The 17851-nt window shown below is 44.4% G+C and overlaps 1 protein-coding gene across 1 annotated transcript; it reads left to right on the plus strand.

The window, feature by feature from the left end:
- Positions 1 to 64: 64 nt before the first annotated feature.
- LOC310774292 (proton-coupled zinc antiporter SLC30A2-like) lies at positions 65 to 17496 on the plus strand. The gene is made up of 8 exons (XM_083634338.1): positions 65 to 256; positions 931 to 1133; positions 8656 to 8802; positions 9484 to 9637; positions 12992 to 13217; positions 16224 to 16329; positions 16439 to 16573; positions 17164 to 17496. The coding sequence occupies exons 1-8, from the start codon at positions 153 to 155 to the stop codon at positions 17307 to 17309; spliced, it is 1221 nt and encodes a 406-aa protein (XP_083490464.1). The 5' UTR covers positions 65 to 152; the 3' UTR covers positions 17310 to 17496.
- The last annotated feature ends 355 nt before the right edge of the window (positions 17497 to 17851 follow it).

Raw genomic sequence — 17851 nt, forward strand, 5'->3', positions numbered from 1 at the left:
CTTACAGATAGTATCAGCGTTGCCTCTGTGCACCTGTCTGTCACACGAGGTGGCAGGTTGTTGAGCCTCGGTTTGCTGCTGCTGCTGAGCATAAAGTGACTTTACTGAAGTAGTGGACTCCATGGAAAGGAAAGGGATATCCCCATGATGCTATGAAGGCCCTCGAACTATCTACAGACTCTGAGAAACAACATCTGATTGAGGACCATACTGAGGAGGACCACATTTCCTCACCTTGTTCAGAGCCTCTAGTGTGGTATGTCTTCTTCATGGTCTGTGTTTTTGCGGTCTTGTGCTCATTCTGCACGAGTTAATTTCATTCGGGCTGGGCGATATGGACACCAAATGTGGACAAAATCATCGCAGTATTATTTTGGCTGAATGGCGATCACAACATCTGTATTTTCTTACGAAGTGGGCACAATGTGCAGGTGTAAGTCAAAGCCACGTCACGTGTGAGATGTCACACGCATCTTTACTAAAACAAGACTGTAGGCTACTTGACCAAATAGGATTTTGCGACAATATTACTACAATATTGTCGCAAAATCGTACTACTACTAGTAGGGATGACTATTCCAAGTCCTTTCATGAAATAATTTATTTAAACAATGCGATTTTTAAATAATCACCAGTAATGTGGATATATAATAATGACTAAGTGGCTAAAAAGAATAGAACATCTAGAAACACGTCTGGTAAGTTCAGAAAAGTACATCGCTTTACTGTAACGCAGCCTTTGAAACCAGGAAAAGACAACACAGCCATCACAATATTAGTCTCGTATCATGTCCATATAATATAGATATATTGCCCTATTTTCATTTTTTATTTTAAATGATTTGCTGTGTATCACACATGTGTACATTTTGGAGATATGCAATCGTTTCTGCGCGACTGAAAAATCCTTCGTTCTCTTAATTGTGTCAGGAGGACATATGACGCTGTGCCGGAGGGTACATCTTGCGCCTCGGCAGCAGAGTTTGGTGAAGTGGGGTGCGCTGTTGACGGACACTGCCATGATGAGGGGGACGCAGTGTCGTGGTCCCACCGTGAAGGGAGGCGCCTGGCCAGAAGGAAACTGCTCATCGCCTGCACTGTCAGCCTGCTCTTCATGATAGGAGAGGTCATTGGTAAGATCAACGTTATTTTTTTGGTTTTTGGTTTCACTCACTATTATGCTTGCCCTCCACAGCTGCATCCATAACTGTAGGCCAGTTGCATAGAGAGCCAAAGTGAACGTCACTTCCTGCTTCAGCACTGTACCAGAGATTTTCAGCCGCCAGTTATTTTCCCATAGACATTTTTTGTTAAATGCTTATAAAATAGTTTTACTTGTTCAAACCAAACGGTTCAGCTATATTTAGAAACAGGAGAGATCGCATAAACTTTCACTCAGACCAAAACGTAAAAAAAAAAAATCAGATTTAACACATTCACTGCCAGACGTTTTTTTTTTTACTGTAGTTAGCTTCTGCCAGAGGGGTTTTTTGAGGATTCTGGCTCATCTTTCAAGACCCGAGGATTCTTTTCTGCTAAGATTTTGTGAACACACAATATCTCAAAAGAACTAATAGAATGTGTGCTTTCTCTGTCTAAAAGAGTTAGTTTGTAGAGTTAGTAGTTATGTAAGCATTAGCAGTTGAATACAGCATGGTTTCAGCGTCAGAAAAAATATTCAGAGATAAACGGCTTTTTGTGAAATTCGATAGAACAGTCACTTTAACCATTCATTTTTGGCTCTCTCTCTCTCTCCCTCCCCCTCTCGCTCTCTCTCTCTCTCTCTCTCCCTCCCTCTCGCTCTCCCTCCCTCTCTCTCTCTCTCTCTCTCTCTCCCTCCCTCTCGCTCTCCCTCCCTCTCTCTCTCTCTCCCTCCCTCTCGGGAGGGAGACGCACTAGGTTTAATCCTAGTGAGAGGGGGAGAGGGAGAGAGAGAGAGAGAGAGAGCGAGAGAGAGAGAGAGAGAGAGGGAGAGAGCGAGAGGGAGAGTTGCTTCAACTCCTCCCTCCGTGGGCGTTCTTCTTGGCTGCAGCGGCCGTCACAAGCTTGTCACCAGTCAGTGCTTTGCTGCTGTCCTGTGCCTGTCTGCACGGCCGCTGTTTGAGGAAGTCGGGATGGACTCGCTCGCTTCTTGGAGTTTTGGTTGAGAGAAGCTTTTGCGATTCTGGTCATATTTATGCTGCGTGTTTCAAAGTGTATTCCACCTGTAATCTATTATGTAAATTTGCAATCCCGCATCGCCAGCAATCAGCGCGAAAACGAAAGCGTTTTCCCCCATCCATTTTCATGAGAATGGCTGGGGTGAGAATGGCGTGACAAGTTAAAAAAATGCTTGCCTTCCTCTAGTCAGGAGAGCACTGTTGCCACTTAGTGGGTCGGTGGAATGGGTTGTAAACGTTCGGTGGCTCCAATAATTATATAAGAGATGTAAAAGGGTTAGATGCACATCCCACGGTCAAAAAAAAAAAATCATTTTTTTGACGACTCAACTCGTCGTTGGCAGTGAACAGCTGGATTGTGTTTGACGACTCAACTCGTTCTTGGCAATTAACGTGTTAAAGATACAAAAAATTAAAAAAAAAAATTAAAGTTTTGGTCCGAGTAAAATGTTCTATGGTCTCTCCCGATTCTAAATATAGCTCAACGTTTGGTTTGAACAAGTACAACTATTTTTTAGAAGCATTTTACGAAATGTCTATGGGAAAATAATCTCTGGTACAGTGCTGAAGCAGGAAGTGACGTTCACTTTGGCTCTCTATATCGAGGACCCCTTTATGTATTTAATTTAGTACACATTAGGGCCATGGACCCCTTTTTCATGAGATTTTGTATCTCGACCCAAATCTGAGAAGAATTGTTATTGTTAGAGTTCGTTTTTTGTCCCCTTCCCAGCATTCTGTCACTCTGCATTGTAGAGAGAGCAGCTTCTTGTAAAATAAATAATGATGACATTTAACACTTTGTCAGGAAGTGGCTAGCCCCTTCTACAGCTTTTCATAGTGACAGGAAACCATCATCTGGGGTGGGCGTTTCAAGTGAAAAACAGTTTCAGAAACAGGAAACTAGTAGTGTCGAGGTAAAAGCACTCGCCTAGCGCCGCGGAGACCCGGGTTCAATTCCCGGCAGCGGTACTTCCAGCTTGGTCAGATTGTTTCCTACCCACAGACAAAATTGGCCGTGTCTGCGGGTGGGGGATTGGGAAGCCGGTGGGGGTATGAGTTCTGGTCGCTGCACTAGCGCCTCCTCTGGTTGGTATGGGCGTCTGTTTGGGGGGGGAGGGGGAACTGGCATGATCCTCCCGAGCGCTAGCCTACGTCCCGCCGGTGAAACTCATCGCTGTCCTGGTAAAAAGAAGCGGCTGGCGACTCCACGTGTATCGGAGGTTGCTAGTTAGTCCAAGGGTTCCCAAAATGCTCAACCTGGTGTCCCTGGGGGGTCCCGATCCCCACTTTGGGAACCACTGTGCTGCTAGTCTACGGCTCTCCCCAGATCAGCAGAGGGGGTGGAGCTCTCCCCAGATCAGCAGAGGGGGTGGAGCAACGAACGCGACAGCAGGGGGAATTGACCAAGTACAATTAGGAGAAAACGCAAGAAAAATCCCCGGGGGGGGGGGGGGGGGGGGGGGGGCGGAGTCTACAAAATCAGTGTGTGTCTGTCTCTTGTGTCTGTGTTTGTGTGTGCATGTGTGTGCCTGTCTGTCTCTTGTGTGTGTGAGTGCGTGCACGTGTGTGTCTCTGTGTGTGTGTGTGTGTGTGTGTGTGTGTGTGTGTGCATCACTGAAGATGTCACAATGCCTCTGACATCACTGATGATGTCACAATTTATGACATCACTGATGACATCACTGGGACTTTGTTTGTGTGTGTGTGTGTGTGAGTCAGAGTGGATTTATGACATCACTGATGATGTCATCAGTGGGACAGACGGAGAACAAAACACTGCATGCAGGGAAAATGAAAGACGTGCTAAAATGTAAGATGTATTTCTCCTCGTCAGAAGTTCAGGTCCCAGATACTCCTGATTTTTCCATATTGTGGGTATAGGGATATTTACTGTACATGTCAGTTGACTGCCGTGCCCCAGCTCAGTTTAGATACCTGGGAATTTCAGGAACCGGAAATGTCCACACACTTTGTACGGCAGATTGAAATGCTGTTTATAATTTCAATGATAAGCAATAAACAGTATTTGTTGATGTATATTTAAATTGTCTGTTTGCCTTCATGAGTTCAAACAGTCAACATCTCCTCATTCCGAAAGAATGGAAGTCCCCCTCTTCACCTTCTTTCCAACTGTGGTTGAGCTCTGTTATTATAAGGATGGAGAGGCTCAGATCCCTGAGAACCATGTCACTTAAAAAGTTCCTAACTAATCTATCCTACCTCCACGAGGTTAGGGGCGGTGGGTGACTTGCCCAGCTGGTTTCTGTTGGACGCCTTTCGTGGGAACCCCATGTGCGACATCTCTTACAAGTATATTACGCACCCTACATGGATGGTAGCACCACATTATAATAACTGTCGATATATGTTTTTCTTAAAGGAAATTGTCGGGAAGCGCCCGCTGGTATTCTTGAACGCACACACAGTCTCGGGGGTTTTGCAGCGCAGCGAGGTTCGGAATGTTTCAAGACACGTTGTGTTTGTTGAACTGATCATCAGCCGTCATGGCCGGTCACCTATCTAAATATCAGCGGACATGGCGCTCACCTATCTAAACACATCTTGCTCAGTTTGGCCGGAGAGGTGTTGGCTATGCATTTTCCGTGTGTATCCTGCATCCGTTTGGAGCGTCGGTCGTGCACGTCCTGTCCAAAGCGCTATGCATACACTCCAAAGGATCCCGATCGACTGGTTCAGTAGATTCAGAATCACAATCAGAAAACACTTTATTTGCCAAATGCATCATCACGAGGACACACAGGAAGTAGTTCAGCTCAACATGATAACAAACACAGACACAGGACACAAGTCAAGACACACTCAGGCCATGATAGAACCCCTACACCACATGATAGAACCCCTACACCACATGATAGAACCCGGCTACAGCACATGATAGAACCCCTACACCACATGATAGAACCCCTACACCACATGATAGAACCCGGCTACAGCACATGATAGAACCCCTACACCACATGATAGAACCCCTACACCACATGATAGAACCCGGCTACAGCACATGATAGAACCCCTACACCACATGATAGAACCCGGCTACAGCACATGATAGAAGCCCTACACCACATGATAGAACCCCTACACCACATGATAGAACCCGGCTACAGCACATGATAGAACCCCTACAGCACATGATAGAACCCCTACACCACATGATAGAACCCCTACACCACATGATAGAACCCCTACACCACATGATAGAACCCCTACACCACATGATAGAACCCGGCTACAGCACATGATAGAACCCCTACACCACATGATAGAACCCGGCTACAGCACATGATAGAAGCCCTACACCACATGATAGAACCCCTACACCACATGATAGAACCCGGCTACAGCACATGATAGAACCCCTACACCACATGATAGAACCCCTACACCACATGATAGAACCCCTACACCACATGATAGAACCCCTACACCACATGATAGAACCCCTACACCACATGATAGAACCCCTACACCACATGATAGAACCCCTACACCACATGATAGAACCCGGCTACAGCACATGATAGAACCCCTACACCACATGATAGAACCCCTACACCACATGATAGAACCCCTACACCACATGATAGAACCCCTACACCACATGATAGAACCCCTACACCTCCTACACCACATGATAGAACCCCTACACCACATGATAGAACCCCTACACCACACGATAGAACCCCTACACCACACGATAGAACCCCTACACCACATGATAGAACCCCTACACCACATGATAGAACCCCTACACCACATGATAGAACCCCTACACCCCCTACACCACATGATAGAACCCCTACACCACATGATAGAACCCCTACACCACACGATAGAACCCCTACACCACATGATAGAACCCCTACACCACATGATAGAACCCCTACACCACATGATAGAACCCCTACACCACATGATAGAACCCCTACACCACCTGTGTCAAACTCAAGGCCCGGGGGCCAGATCCGGCCCGGCACCTCATTTTATGTGGCCCGCGAGAGCTAGCAAAATAATACAATTTGCGCAATACAATTCTTCGCAATATGGCTTAAAATAGCTATTGTTAAATGGAATAATAGTTGTAGGCTACTAGTTGTCTGTTTGCCATTGTTTTCTCTATAATTCTGCTTTCAGAGCTAGTTATCAAGTATTAAGTTATTACTAAAAAAATTATATATGAATATTATAACACGTAGGCTGGATACATTTATATCGTGTTACATTTACAACCGGCCCTTTGAGGGCAACCATACTGGTGAAATTGAGTTTGACACCCCTGCCAGTCAAATTGACCAAAAATATCATTTTTGAATCAAAGATACGCGTGCGATTTTGGTCCCACATTGTGAGATTTGATCACAACCTTCTGTCGTAATTTGACTTATTGAGGAGAGAAACAGCACTTTGGGGAAAAAGCTGTTCAAGTGACGTGTGGTCTTGGTTTTGATGGCACAGAACCGCCTTTCGTGAGGGGAGTTTTTTTAAGAGATGGTTTCCAGGATGAGAGGGGTCAGTGGCGATCCTCCCTGCCCTCTTCCTGACCCTGGTGTCAGACGGAGCCGAACCACACAGAGGTGGATGAAGAGACAACGCTCTGATAGAGTGGTGGCTCTATAGAACTGGGTCACGACCGGACGGGAGACGTTAAGCTTCCTTAGGTCGCTTTCACATATAAGCTGTTTAGTCCGCTTTAACCGCGCCAGAGTTTGTTTCCTCGGATAGTGCGCTTCGTTTGGGGTGGTGTGAAAGCGCAAACGAACTCTGGGGAGGAACAAACAAACAAACTCTCGTCCGCTTGAAAACGTGGGTCTCGGTTCGCTTCCAAGTGAACCCTGGCGCGGTTCGTTTGTTGTGTGAAAGCAAAACGGACTAAACACAAGAGCGCCAGTGCATCTGATGCACTCATGCAGTGCATCATGAGTAGAAGACGGAAGAAGGGAGCAAAACAAACACTGCGGCGTGCACACGTGTACAGTACCTGCGCGCCGCGTGATGTACGTCGTCATAACAACAACACATCGTTTCTCAACAGCTGGCTGGCCTACCTCCTTCGGTACGTACTGCCTCGCTCGTCTCATCTGCAGAATGAAATGTTCCAACAGCTCACTGCCTCATCTGCTGCTCATATTGGGCACATTCTTGTAAAATATTTATTTGATACCAAAGGAAAACCAGAAATCCCAATATTGCAGGTGGTGTTGCTCCATGGTTTGTGTTTTGCGGATTCACTTGTGTTGTTCAGTCAGCCCTCAGCCAGGCAAGAAGCCTGCTGGAGAGGAGAGATTTCCCTTCTCTATTCTGTCCAATAGACGAGTGACTGTTTCGGCCACGTGACTGAGTGCGTTTACATGCAGACAATAAACAGTTTATTAGCGGATTTCTGGAGTTACCTGATTATTCAAATGGTCATGTAAACAGCATACACCGATAAGCTTTATCCATTTATGGCCATTATCGGGTTATGAATAAACCGATAAACATACCTAGGTTTTTGGCCAATAACCCGTCTTTTGAGTGCATGTATACAGCGTATCAGGTTTCTCGCGCTGTGGTTGTGTTCCTGTCGTGGATAATTCTATATGATGTACATATATAATATGTCAAAATAAATAGGACACCTTCTCAGTCGCTGTGAAGATATGAATCTGTTTAATTATAACCACAGATGAGCATTTATAGTCAGCTTTGCACGCAAAGCCCAATTTCACACAATGAAAGGAAACCACACCACCTAGCTAATCGTCCCTCAGGGACCTTGTTGTTGACCACTTTTTACCTAGAAACGATTTCGCTTATTCCATGCATGAGTCCCGCCCATATCCTCAGTGCCTACTGCCCAGGTGGGGTATCTCGTCGTAAGGGCCTTTCTCTCTGTGTGGAGTTTGCATGTTCTCCCCGTGCTCCCCCAGGGGGTTCCTCCGTATATAACCCCCCCCCCACTAAAAACATGCAGAAGATCAGATCGTCATCGTCATCCGACCAGTGACGACAACATCCCAAGTTGGTCCCCAGGCGCTGTACGAGAAAGCGACCACTGCTCCTGGCCTGCCCCCCGGAGGAAAGGACATGCCTGGATGGGTTAAATGCAGAGGACACTTTTCACCGGCCACCGTCAGCATGAGTGTGTTGTGGCCGCATGCATGTGTTGTGGTGTTCGTGTGACAATAAAAAGACGGGCTTGTCCGTTACGAGAGTTTTTATACATCTGCGCATGCACTGCACATGTACAAGTTGCATGTAAAAAGTTGAATTACCGCCGCCTTCTGGAGAGAAATCCGACTAATTGCCTGAATCATGTAAACCCGGGTTTTTCCTATTGTCGGATTATTAAAGTGCATGTAAACACAGAAATCAGATTATTGCCATGAACTGATTACTCAGAGACACAGTTATCAGTTTATTGGTGTGCATGTAAACGCACTCAATGTCAATAATTAACCCAGTTAATTTGTATTGGCATCATGTTTTTCAGGTGGCTACGCTGCACACAGTCTGGCCATAATGACAGATGCAGCTCATCTTCTGACTGACTTCGGCAGCATCGCGATGAGCATCTTCTCCCTGTGGGTCTCATCCAGGCCGCACACTAAGACCATGACCTTTGGGTGGCATCGCGCAGGTTAGATCACAAAGACCTTCTAACTATCAGGTTGTTTTACTGATTTGCCCCCCAAAAAGTGTTGAATTATCCGCTTGTAAAAATAAATGCACAGGCCTTCAACACTGGAGAAGTTCTCTGTGGGTCACGACGTGTTTGTGTGTTTGCATCAGTCTGCCTTGGTATCCTTCCTTTCAAGTTTCATTATTCAGTTTTTGTATTTTGGTTGATTTAGCCAGTTTTCTAGCAGCAGATGGGACTTGAACTGATGCCAAATGACGACACGATGTTCTCACTCAATACCTGTTAGATATCATTTAGAATAGACGTTTAATATTTGAATGATCATAAAGTCGCTGAGTCTAGACTCAACAGTAAAGGTGATTGTGCATGACAAGGCTAATAACTCAGTGTCATCTTAAAGGACCTACATTATGTGACATCTTCATAGACTTGCTTTTATGGAATTGATGTTAATCTCATTAAAACCCATTTGATGTAATTGCCTTTTGCCCCATTTTCTTTTGAATGTGTTTCCTGTTTGTATTTCCTTGTATATTTTGCTATTCTTGTTTAGATGCACTCCCGTAAAGCAGATTGTAAACTCATCTGCTAATCTCTTCTTCTTCTCCTTTTTGTCGTAAACGGATAATAACTACGTCTTGTCTGTGGGTGGACTTACTGAGCTATTGTGTTAAACAGAGATTCTGGGTGTGTTGCTGTCCGTTCTGTCCATCTGGGCTGTGACCACGGTGCTGGTGTTCATGGCCGTACAGAGGGTCATCGAGGACGACTATGAGATCCAGAGTCACATCATGCTCATCACGTCTGGCTGTGCCGTGTGCGCCAACGTCCTGTGAGTTTTTATTTAAAAATTCAAAGCAACCAATCAGGGGGTGATCTAGAACCTAACTAGCCAATCACAGCATGCAACACAGGCTTTCGACACATCCTCACTCCCAACTCGTGACAAAGTGACGACAAGAAGGGTTCCTGACCGATCTGCAGTATAGAGAGCCAAAGTGAAACGTCACTTCCTGCTTTTCTCCCTGTACCAGCGCTGCAAAAAATATGAATGGCGGTGGACGGAGAATAAGGTTACTTTTTTGATCCCGTTTAAATTGTGCCACGGGGTGCCAACGCTAATTTTGTCAATTTAAAACATAACTTTGCATGTAGATGATGAGATGAACTTTATTGTCCCCGAGGGGAAATTTGTCTTGGGCAAGTAGTGCCGTACAACAGCCACATATCGCAAGTATAGAGGTTTTGACACTGTACATACAACAGACAGGGAAAAAACATATCGAGCATACAGTGTGGTCCCTTGCCAACATGCGCTTTCCACTGGGAAATTGTGCCAGCGGTGTAATATAAAAATAAAGACAGCAAACACTGGTTAGTTCAATTTGGTTCAACACTTCATCCTAATGACTTCTAAGCATATTGCACAGTCATCGTGGGTTTATTGCACAACCCTCATTGCAATTTCCCATATGATAAAGTAAAAGAATTGAAGATAAAATAAATACTATTTATGTAAAGAAAGTCGCAGTTTGTCGTCAAACTGAAACGTAGGGGTTAGTTTAGTATAAAAACGACATAGCTCGTGGCATGTCGCCGGTCTTCAGCTTTGCCGGTAGAGAAAGTGACATCACTTAGGCGACAGTGTAATTAGGCTTTCTGATTTATAACTTCTAGTGCAAAAGTTTGGCGATACTTGTTTAATTGTTGTTATTGAGTCTATTTCTGCAATGACTGCACTTTATGGCTGTTTAAACTAGACAAACGCTGACATTACTCCTCGAGACGGACAGGCAGGGAGCGCCATTATTGTTTTGTTAGTGCAGTGCTCGTGGCGTTCCTGATTGGCCAACTTGCGCTGTCAATCACAGGGCACTGAGCGCAGTCGCTGATTGGCTCTTCCGCTTTGCAGCTTCTGCTTAAAGCCCTCCCAGCCGGGCTTGAGGCCAGACGGTCCCGCAGAACCAAATGAAGTGTGAGTTCACATGACCGGCTGGTTTACCAGGCTAGGATTGGACCCGTCTATTATTAGAAAGCTGTGAGCCGGACCCGGACAGAACCGATAAATGTCAGACCCGGACCTGTACAGAACCAACCAAGAAATACCGAGGCAGAGACTTGAGCGGTGCAGACATCAAAGTTGCTTGCTAATTGCTATTACAAGTTGTTAATGAAACTTTGTGCATCTTTCTTACCTAAAGTTAATGTAGCTTCTCCCCTGGTTGCTGCTGTCAAACAGTGCCTGACCGTGACGTAATGCATAATCCATTCAATCATCAATTCAATAATCAAAAGAAATCCACCTTTTCTGTTATTCTTCTTGCTGATTGAAAAGCCATGGCTAACGTTAAAGGGATACGCCAACATTTTTGGAAATTCGCCTATTTGCCATATTCCCGATAGTATAACTATAATAGATGGCTTTATCTTCACTGTTAGAAAGTGCATTTCAACCGTCCTCTGCTAGTCAGCTAGCACTACAATGCTGCCTACCCCCATTCAGTCGCACAAAATACACATTCCAACAGTGCCAGAAACATGTACAGTACAGTACATATACATATACATACATACACAGATAGATACATACATACATACATACATACACACATACATACATACATACATACATGCATACATATATACATACATACATACATACACACACACACACATACATACATACATACATACATACAAATTATAATCAAAATTTATGGGAAATGTTCATTTTCGAAGTAAATCTATAGCGATAACTAGCAAAGAGGGTTTCCTCCCTGCAACCAAAGTTATTTTGTTCGTATATCGTTTGCGTGAGGCACATGTATGCGCATGGATTTACTTGCAGTTTGTGACACGCCGCGCTGTTTGTTTTCATGTGTTTCTCTCGTGATCAGCGCTGATCACGGGTCTTCTCAGATCCACTCGGGTATTTACACATGATAAACAGACCCGGGGCCCGTGGTGATAGAATAGGAGCCCGACCCGGACCCAATTGACCATAATAAAATGTGGATCCGGTCCCGTACGGGTCTCGGGTCGGGTCCTAGGGTCCGAGTAGACCTGTGAAGACCTCTACTGTAGGGCGTTAAGAACACATTTTTCTCTGGTGAGACAAACTCAAAACATTTTTTTGGGTTTCCAGGGGCTTTAAACATTGCTCATTTGCATATACTGCTAATTTTGTAATGATACAAAGCTGGGTGAAAATTGGCAAAGTGGCCCTTTAAGTGTTTGGTGTATTGTGACAGTGTCTGGTGTATTGTGACAGTGTTTGGTGTATTGTGACAGTGTTTGGTGTGTGTTTGGTGTATTGTGACAGTGTTTGGTGTATTGTGACAGTGTTTGGTGTGTGTTTGGTGTATTGTGACAGTGTTTGGTGTGTGTTTGGTGTATTGTGACAGTGTTTGGTGTGTGTTTGGTGTATTGTGACAGTGTTTGGTGTATTGTGACAGTGTTTGGTGTATTGTGACAGTGTTTGGTGTGTGTTTGGTGTATTGTGACAGTGTTTGGTGTGTGTTTGGTGTATTGTGACAGTGTTTGGTGTATTGTGACAGTGTTTGGTGTGTGTTTGGTGTATTGTGACAGTGTTTGGTGTATTGTGACAGTGTTTGGTGTGTGTTTGGTGTATTGTGACAGTGTTTGGTGTATTGTGACAGTCTTTGGTGGTGTATTATGACAGTGTTTGTTGTATTGTAACAGTGGTCAGCAGTAATAGAGAGCCAAAGTGGAACGTCACTTCCTGCTTCAGCACTGTACCAAAGATTTTCATCCGCCATTTATTTTCCCATAGACATTTCATAAAATGCTTATAAAAATAGTTTTACTTGTTCAAACCAAACGGTACAGATATATTTAGAAACAGGAGAGACCGCATAACATTTAACTCGGACCAAAACGTTAAAACAAATGTGGGTTTAAAGAACATATTTTTTCGACGTTTTTTTTTTTTAAGTTTTGGTCTGAGTGAAATGTTCTACGGTCTCTCCCCGATTCTAAATATAGCTGAACCGTTTGGTTTGACCAAGTAAAACTATTTTTTATAAGCATTTTACGAAATCTCTATGGGGAAAATAAATTGCGGAAGAAAATCTCTGGTACACAGTGCTGAAGCAGGAAGTGACGTTCCACTTTGCCTCTATTCAGGATGCTCTTCTACAAATAGCCGTGACTTTGTTTCATTTAGAATGGCCCGCATCCTCCACCAGTCTGGCTCACACAGCCACAGCCACGGCTTTCCCTCCAGCCGGCCGCAGAAGGAGGAGGAGCAACAGGGTCACGGCAACGGTCACGCCCACGGCAACGGCCACGCCCACGGCAACGCCAGCGTGAAGGCGGCCTTCATCCACGTGGTGGGCGACCTGCTGCAGAGCATCGGGGTCCTGCTGGCTGCCACCATCATCTACTTCCGGGTCAGTCCGAGCGCCAGCTGCACGACAAACCATCAGCAGTCTCTGTTATAAAGTTAAAGACGATTGACTCCCAAGAGCTGAAACGCTGAAGGAGTGTTCTGAATGACTTTGCACCCCCCAGTGTTTCACCTCCGACCTTCAAAACTCTCAGGAACCTCAGGAACCTCAGGAACCTCAGGAACCTCAGGAACCTCGCTGCAAACACAGCGGCTTTAACAACCAGCTCTTTCAGATGGAGCTGGTTGAAAGAAAGGTGTCCTCACTGGATTTCTGAACACGCTGTTTTTGTGCTGCAGTTTTTGGTCCATGAAAGTAATATTGGTGAAAACCTAGTATAAATCTGGCACACTGAAATCTATTTTTATTTATTAACAAAATCACTTTTCTTAAAGTCCCTGGAAACCAAAATCCACAAAAACGTTCTAACTATGTTATTTAGGATCTTATGTTACTAATTATATGCCTCCGAAATTATTATGCATTACTTTCAACCCAAAGCCTTAAAATCGACACTTTTCTACAAGATTCTACAAGATACTTCCTCATTGAAGAGAGCAGCGCGTGAGGTGCTAAAATGTAGGAGCTTATGACGTCATAAGCTCTATATAACCTTTGTACACGCGTGCAATCCGCACCCACCTATGGCAAGTCTGTTCTTTGCCCCCAGTGACAGCGCTCCCTCGCTGTCCGTCTCCCTGTGCCTGTGTGTGAGATTAGCAAGGTGTCGGGTTTCAAGCCATGTGCTCCTCTCTCTCTCTCTCTCTCTCTCTCTCTCTCTCTCTCTCTCTCTCTCTCTCTCTCTCTCTCTCTCTCTCTCTCTCTCTCTCTCTCTCTCTCTCTCTCTCTCTCTCTCTCGGACTAGAGAGAGAGAGAGAGAGAGAGAGAGAGAGAGAGAACGGACAGAGATCTCTTCCTCTCAGAGCCACGGAGCAACCAGGGGAGCAACGTGCGAACACACACACACACACACACACACACACACACACACACACACACACACACACACACACACACACACACACACAGTGTGTGCACTCATCTCTCTTTCTCTCTCTCTCCGTTTCCCTCCCCCCTCTCTCTCGCGCTCTCCGAGACAGAAATTTCCCTGCTGTAGATGGGACACGCCCACACATTCCGCGGGAGATAATACACTCTAAAAAATAATCGATTTTCATGCGTTTTGCCACACCTGTCAAACCTAAATTTATATACTTTGCGACGTTCATCATCGTTCAAATTTGGCTGGTGGCTTATTAACATAGGGTCCTGTGATGTGATGAACTCAAAATGCTAAATAATAATAAAATATTTTTGGTTTCCAGGGACTTTAAGTTCTAAAAATATATGACAAGACAAGACAAAAAAAAATCTGTCAAATAATCATAATTACACAGGCGTTGGCTGTTACTAGACCTTACTGCCGCAAAACAAAATGGTGGCCCAGAGATGGATGGCTCCTCATATTTTGCCATTGGAACAATGGCAAATCTTCAGCTGTGTGTGTGTTGGGGGTAACTCATTACAAAAGTAACATATTACATGCAATATATTACTTTTAGCAGTAACTCAGTAACTCAATAACTTATTACCAATAGGATTTCAGTAATATTATACCAGTTACTTTGTCAAGTTACAAATTGAGTTACATTTAAAAAAAAATCAAAGCACTATTTTTAATAAAGATACAATCATTTCCTAATCAAATTGTGTATTTTTATGCAAATAACCACTATAGCTGACAATAACAAAGGAAAAGGATAACATTTAGAATTTTGGGCGGTTTACACGGACTTCAAGACAGTTGAAATTATTTTTCGGGATGGTTCCGGGGCGGCGATGTCATTCTGCTACTGCTGTTATTGGTGAAAGTAATGCAAAAGTAGTGTAATAAGTAACGAGTTACTCTACACAGAAAGTAATGTTGTAAAGTAACTTATTACTTTCAAATGAAAGTAACTAATAATATGTAGTTTATTATTATTTTGAAAGTAACTTGCCCAACACTGGCTGTGGACCTGGCTGTCATGGACATGTCGGTGGCCCGTAGGCATGGCACTAAAGTAGAAAATATTATGTCTTGGAATACCTTTATGGAGGCCATGCGTAGGGGCCATGGGCGTCGCCATGACAGCTAGGTTCCGTTTGTTTTTTCTTGAGCACACATATTGCTATGAGCTAACCATGTATGTGGGTTGGTGGGTGGGGTCCTGCGGGGAGGCGGGTTATGCTCCTGAGTGAATTTGTTGTTGTTGTGTATGTATTTTGTGTTGTTTGTAGATGTTTGTGGTTTATGTTTTTCTTGTATGATAAAATTTAAAGCAGCTACGAGCAAGATTTTCGATTGTTATTAAACAGTCTAAATTTAATATCAATGCATCACATCTTACCTCTAATAGTAGACGAGACCAACGCAGAGTAGTCTCGCTTGAACCCCGAGTGAATCGGCCAGTGTTAGTCTGTCTGTGGCCAGGGAAGATCAGGAAGTGAAATGAAACGGTTTGCAGCAGCCACTTCGGCCATAACCACAAAATAACTTCCAAAAAACCTGTAAACCAAAAAATATAACGAGAGATGTTCACGAGAGTATGCGTGGCGTTCACATTGTTTATGCTATGTTGCTAGGCAGCGCGAACGGGTGAAGGCAGGCAGCTGCGTTTCACTTCCGGGTTTCACTTCCGGGTTTATCCGGTCCGGCGGTAAGAGAGAGAGCCCCCTGGTCTCGCGAGTTTAGACAGACACAGACTTAATAATCGTCAAGAGAGCAATCTCCGATTCACACGGCTTTGGTCTCAGCTACTATTATAGGTAAGATGTGATGCATCAATATTGTAATTATACTGTTTAATAACAATCGAAAATCTTGCTCGTAGCTGCTTTAATAAATAATCGATAATTTATTTTTTTCATTTTTCGTATATAGCCCTAATTGACAAGTCCTCAAAAGGACATCACATGATTTTCTAATTTACTAAACTATTTTTTTTTTTTTATCTCTATGACCCACAGCCTGAATATAAAATAGCAGATTCTATTTGCACCTTCCTGTTCTCCGTCCTGGTGCTGGGGACAACACTCCCAGTCATAAAGGATGTGTTGAGAATACTCATGGAGGGTAAATACACATTTTTGTTTGCTATGTGTAACATTATCATGGGTCAATACTACAGTTTACCATTGGTGCCTTCTTGTTACGCTGACCGGGTCACTTTCTCTCCCGGCAGGCTCGCCACAGGGCCTCGACTTCAACACTGTGAGAGAAAGCCTGCTGTCTGTGAAGGGTGTCAAGGCTACGCACAACCTGCACATGTGGGCCCTCAGCCTGACTCACCCTCTGCTGTCTGCTCACGTGGCCATAGGTGAGCTCTCACTCACTGCTGTCACCACAAATGTGTCACATCACATGCTGTGATGTGATGAACTCAAAATATAAAATATTTAAATAATAAAAAAAATATTTCTGGTTTCCAGGGACTTTAATGTCCCCCCCCCCCCCCCCCATTTAACCTGGCCTGTAGTCAAGACCATCTTAGTTGAATCCAAGTCCATTCCAAGACCAAGTTCAGTCGAGTTTGAGTCAACAGCAGATCCAAAGGAGGTCAAGACAAAGTCCTTTTCAAGACCAAAGTCGACTATACTGTACATATCGTTCCAAATGTCAAACTAATAATTAAGGAGTTTCGTAAGGATGGTACTTTATGTATTTAGCCCTATACAACATCCAACTAATTGACTGATTGAGATCCATAACATACAGTACACAGGTTTCTAACATAACATAAAGTACACAGGTTTCTATAGATCAAATCATTCAAATTGTTGGCAGTGCTGAAAAGACAATAAACAATGGGGGGGTTGAAGTCAACATCCATTGCTTAACAGAATTGTAAAGCTAAAGGTGGTTGGTTCCTAACTTTAAATGCGTTTGCTTTTGACTTGTTTTCCTCAGAGGGAGACGCCGATGCGCAGACTGTCCTCACGAGGGCGACGGCGCTGCTCCGCTCTGAGTTCGGCTTCTCCAGCATCACGATCCAAGTGGAGCGTTACTCCGAAGAAATGCTCGAGTGCACACAGTGCCAAGACCTGGCCGACTGAACGAGGGCACGCAGTGCCAAGACCTGGCCGACTGAACGAGTGTGAGTGGCAAGACCGTTAGGCCGTGGCCACACTGATCCGTCAGAAAATGGACAGAATTATTGAACGGACAGATGTCTGTCCGATGCATTGTTTTAACGGACAGATGTGCCCCTAGCGTCAGCTAACATGTTAAAATACAGTAGGACTGTAGCAGCCTATAATACTGACCTGGTAATCCCACAATCATCCCGACATTATGCCAGGCTGTCTCCGTTTTGTTTTTGTAATCTTTTGAAGTCACGTTGTACAACAGCAGGATGGTGTACACACAGCATTAATTATAGCCTCCTTCACCGCCTCGGCCGCCATCTTCTTTGAAAAGTTGAAACAAATCTCGGAACGCCTCCTCTCGAGACCTCGACTCTGATTGGCTAAACGGACAGTGACTATCCGACCATCCGATACGTCCATCCAGAAAAAGTTCATCCCTCTTCAACTTTCTGTCCATCAAAACGTATGCAAATTTTCTGGATACGTACGCTTCTGAGTGCTCCACGGAC

The sequence above is a fragment of the Poromitra crassiceps genome (assembly GCF_964638095.1).
Source record: "Poromitra crassiceps genome assembly, chromosome: 3".
In the NCBI taxonomy this organism is placed as follows: domain Eukaryota; kingdom Metazoa; phylum Chordata; class Actinopteri; order Beryciformes; family Melamphaidae; genus Poromitra; species Poromitra crassiceps.

Coding starts and splice junctions, on each gene's coding strand:
- LOC310774292 (XM_083634338.1), top strand. CDS start 153: ATGAAGGCCCTCGAACTATCTACAGACTCTGAGAAACAACATCTGATT. Junction 16,330..16,438: donor GTTGAGAATACTCATGGAGG/GTAAATACACAT, acceptor CTCTCCCGGCAG/GCTCGCCACAGGGCCTCGAC. Junction 16,574..17,163: donor GTCTGCTCACGTGGCCATAG/GTGAGCTCTCAC, acceptor TGTTTTCCTCAG/AGGGAGACGCCGATGCGCAG.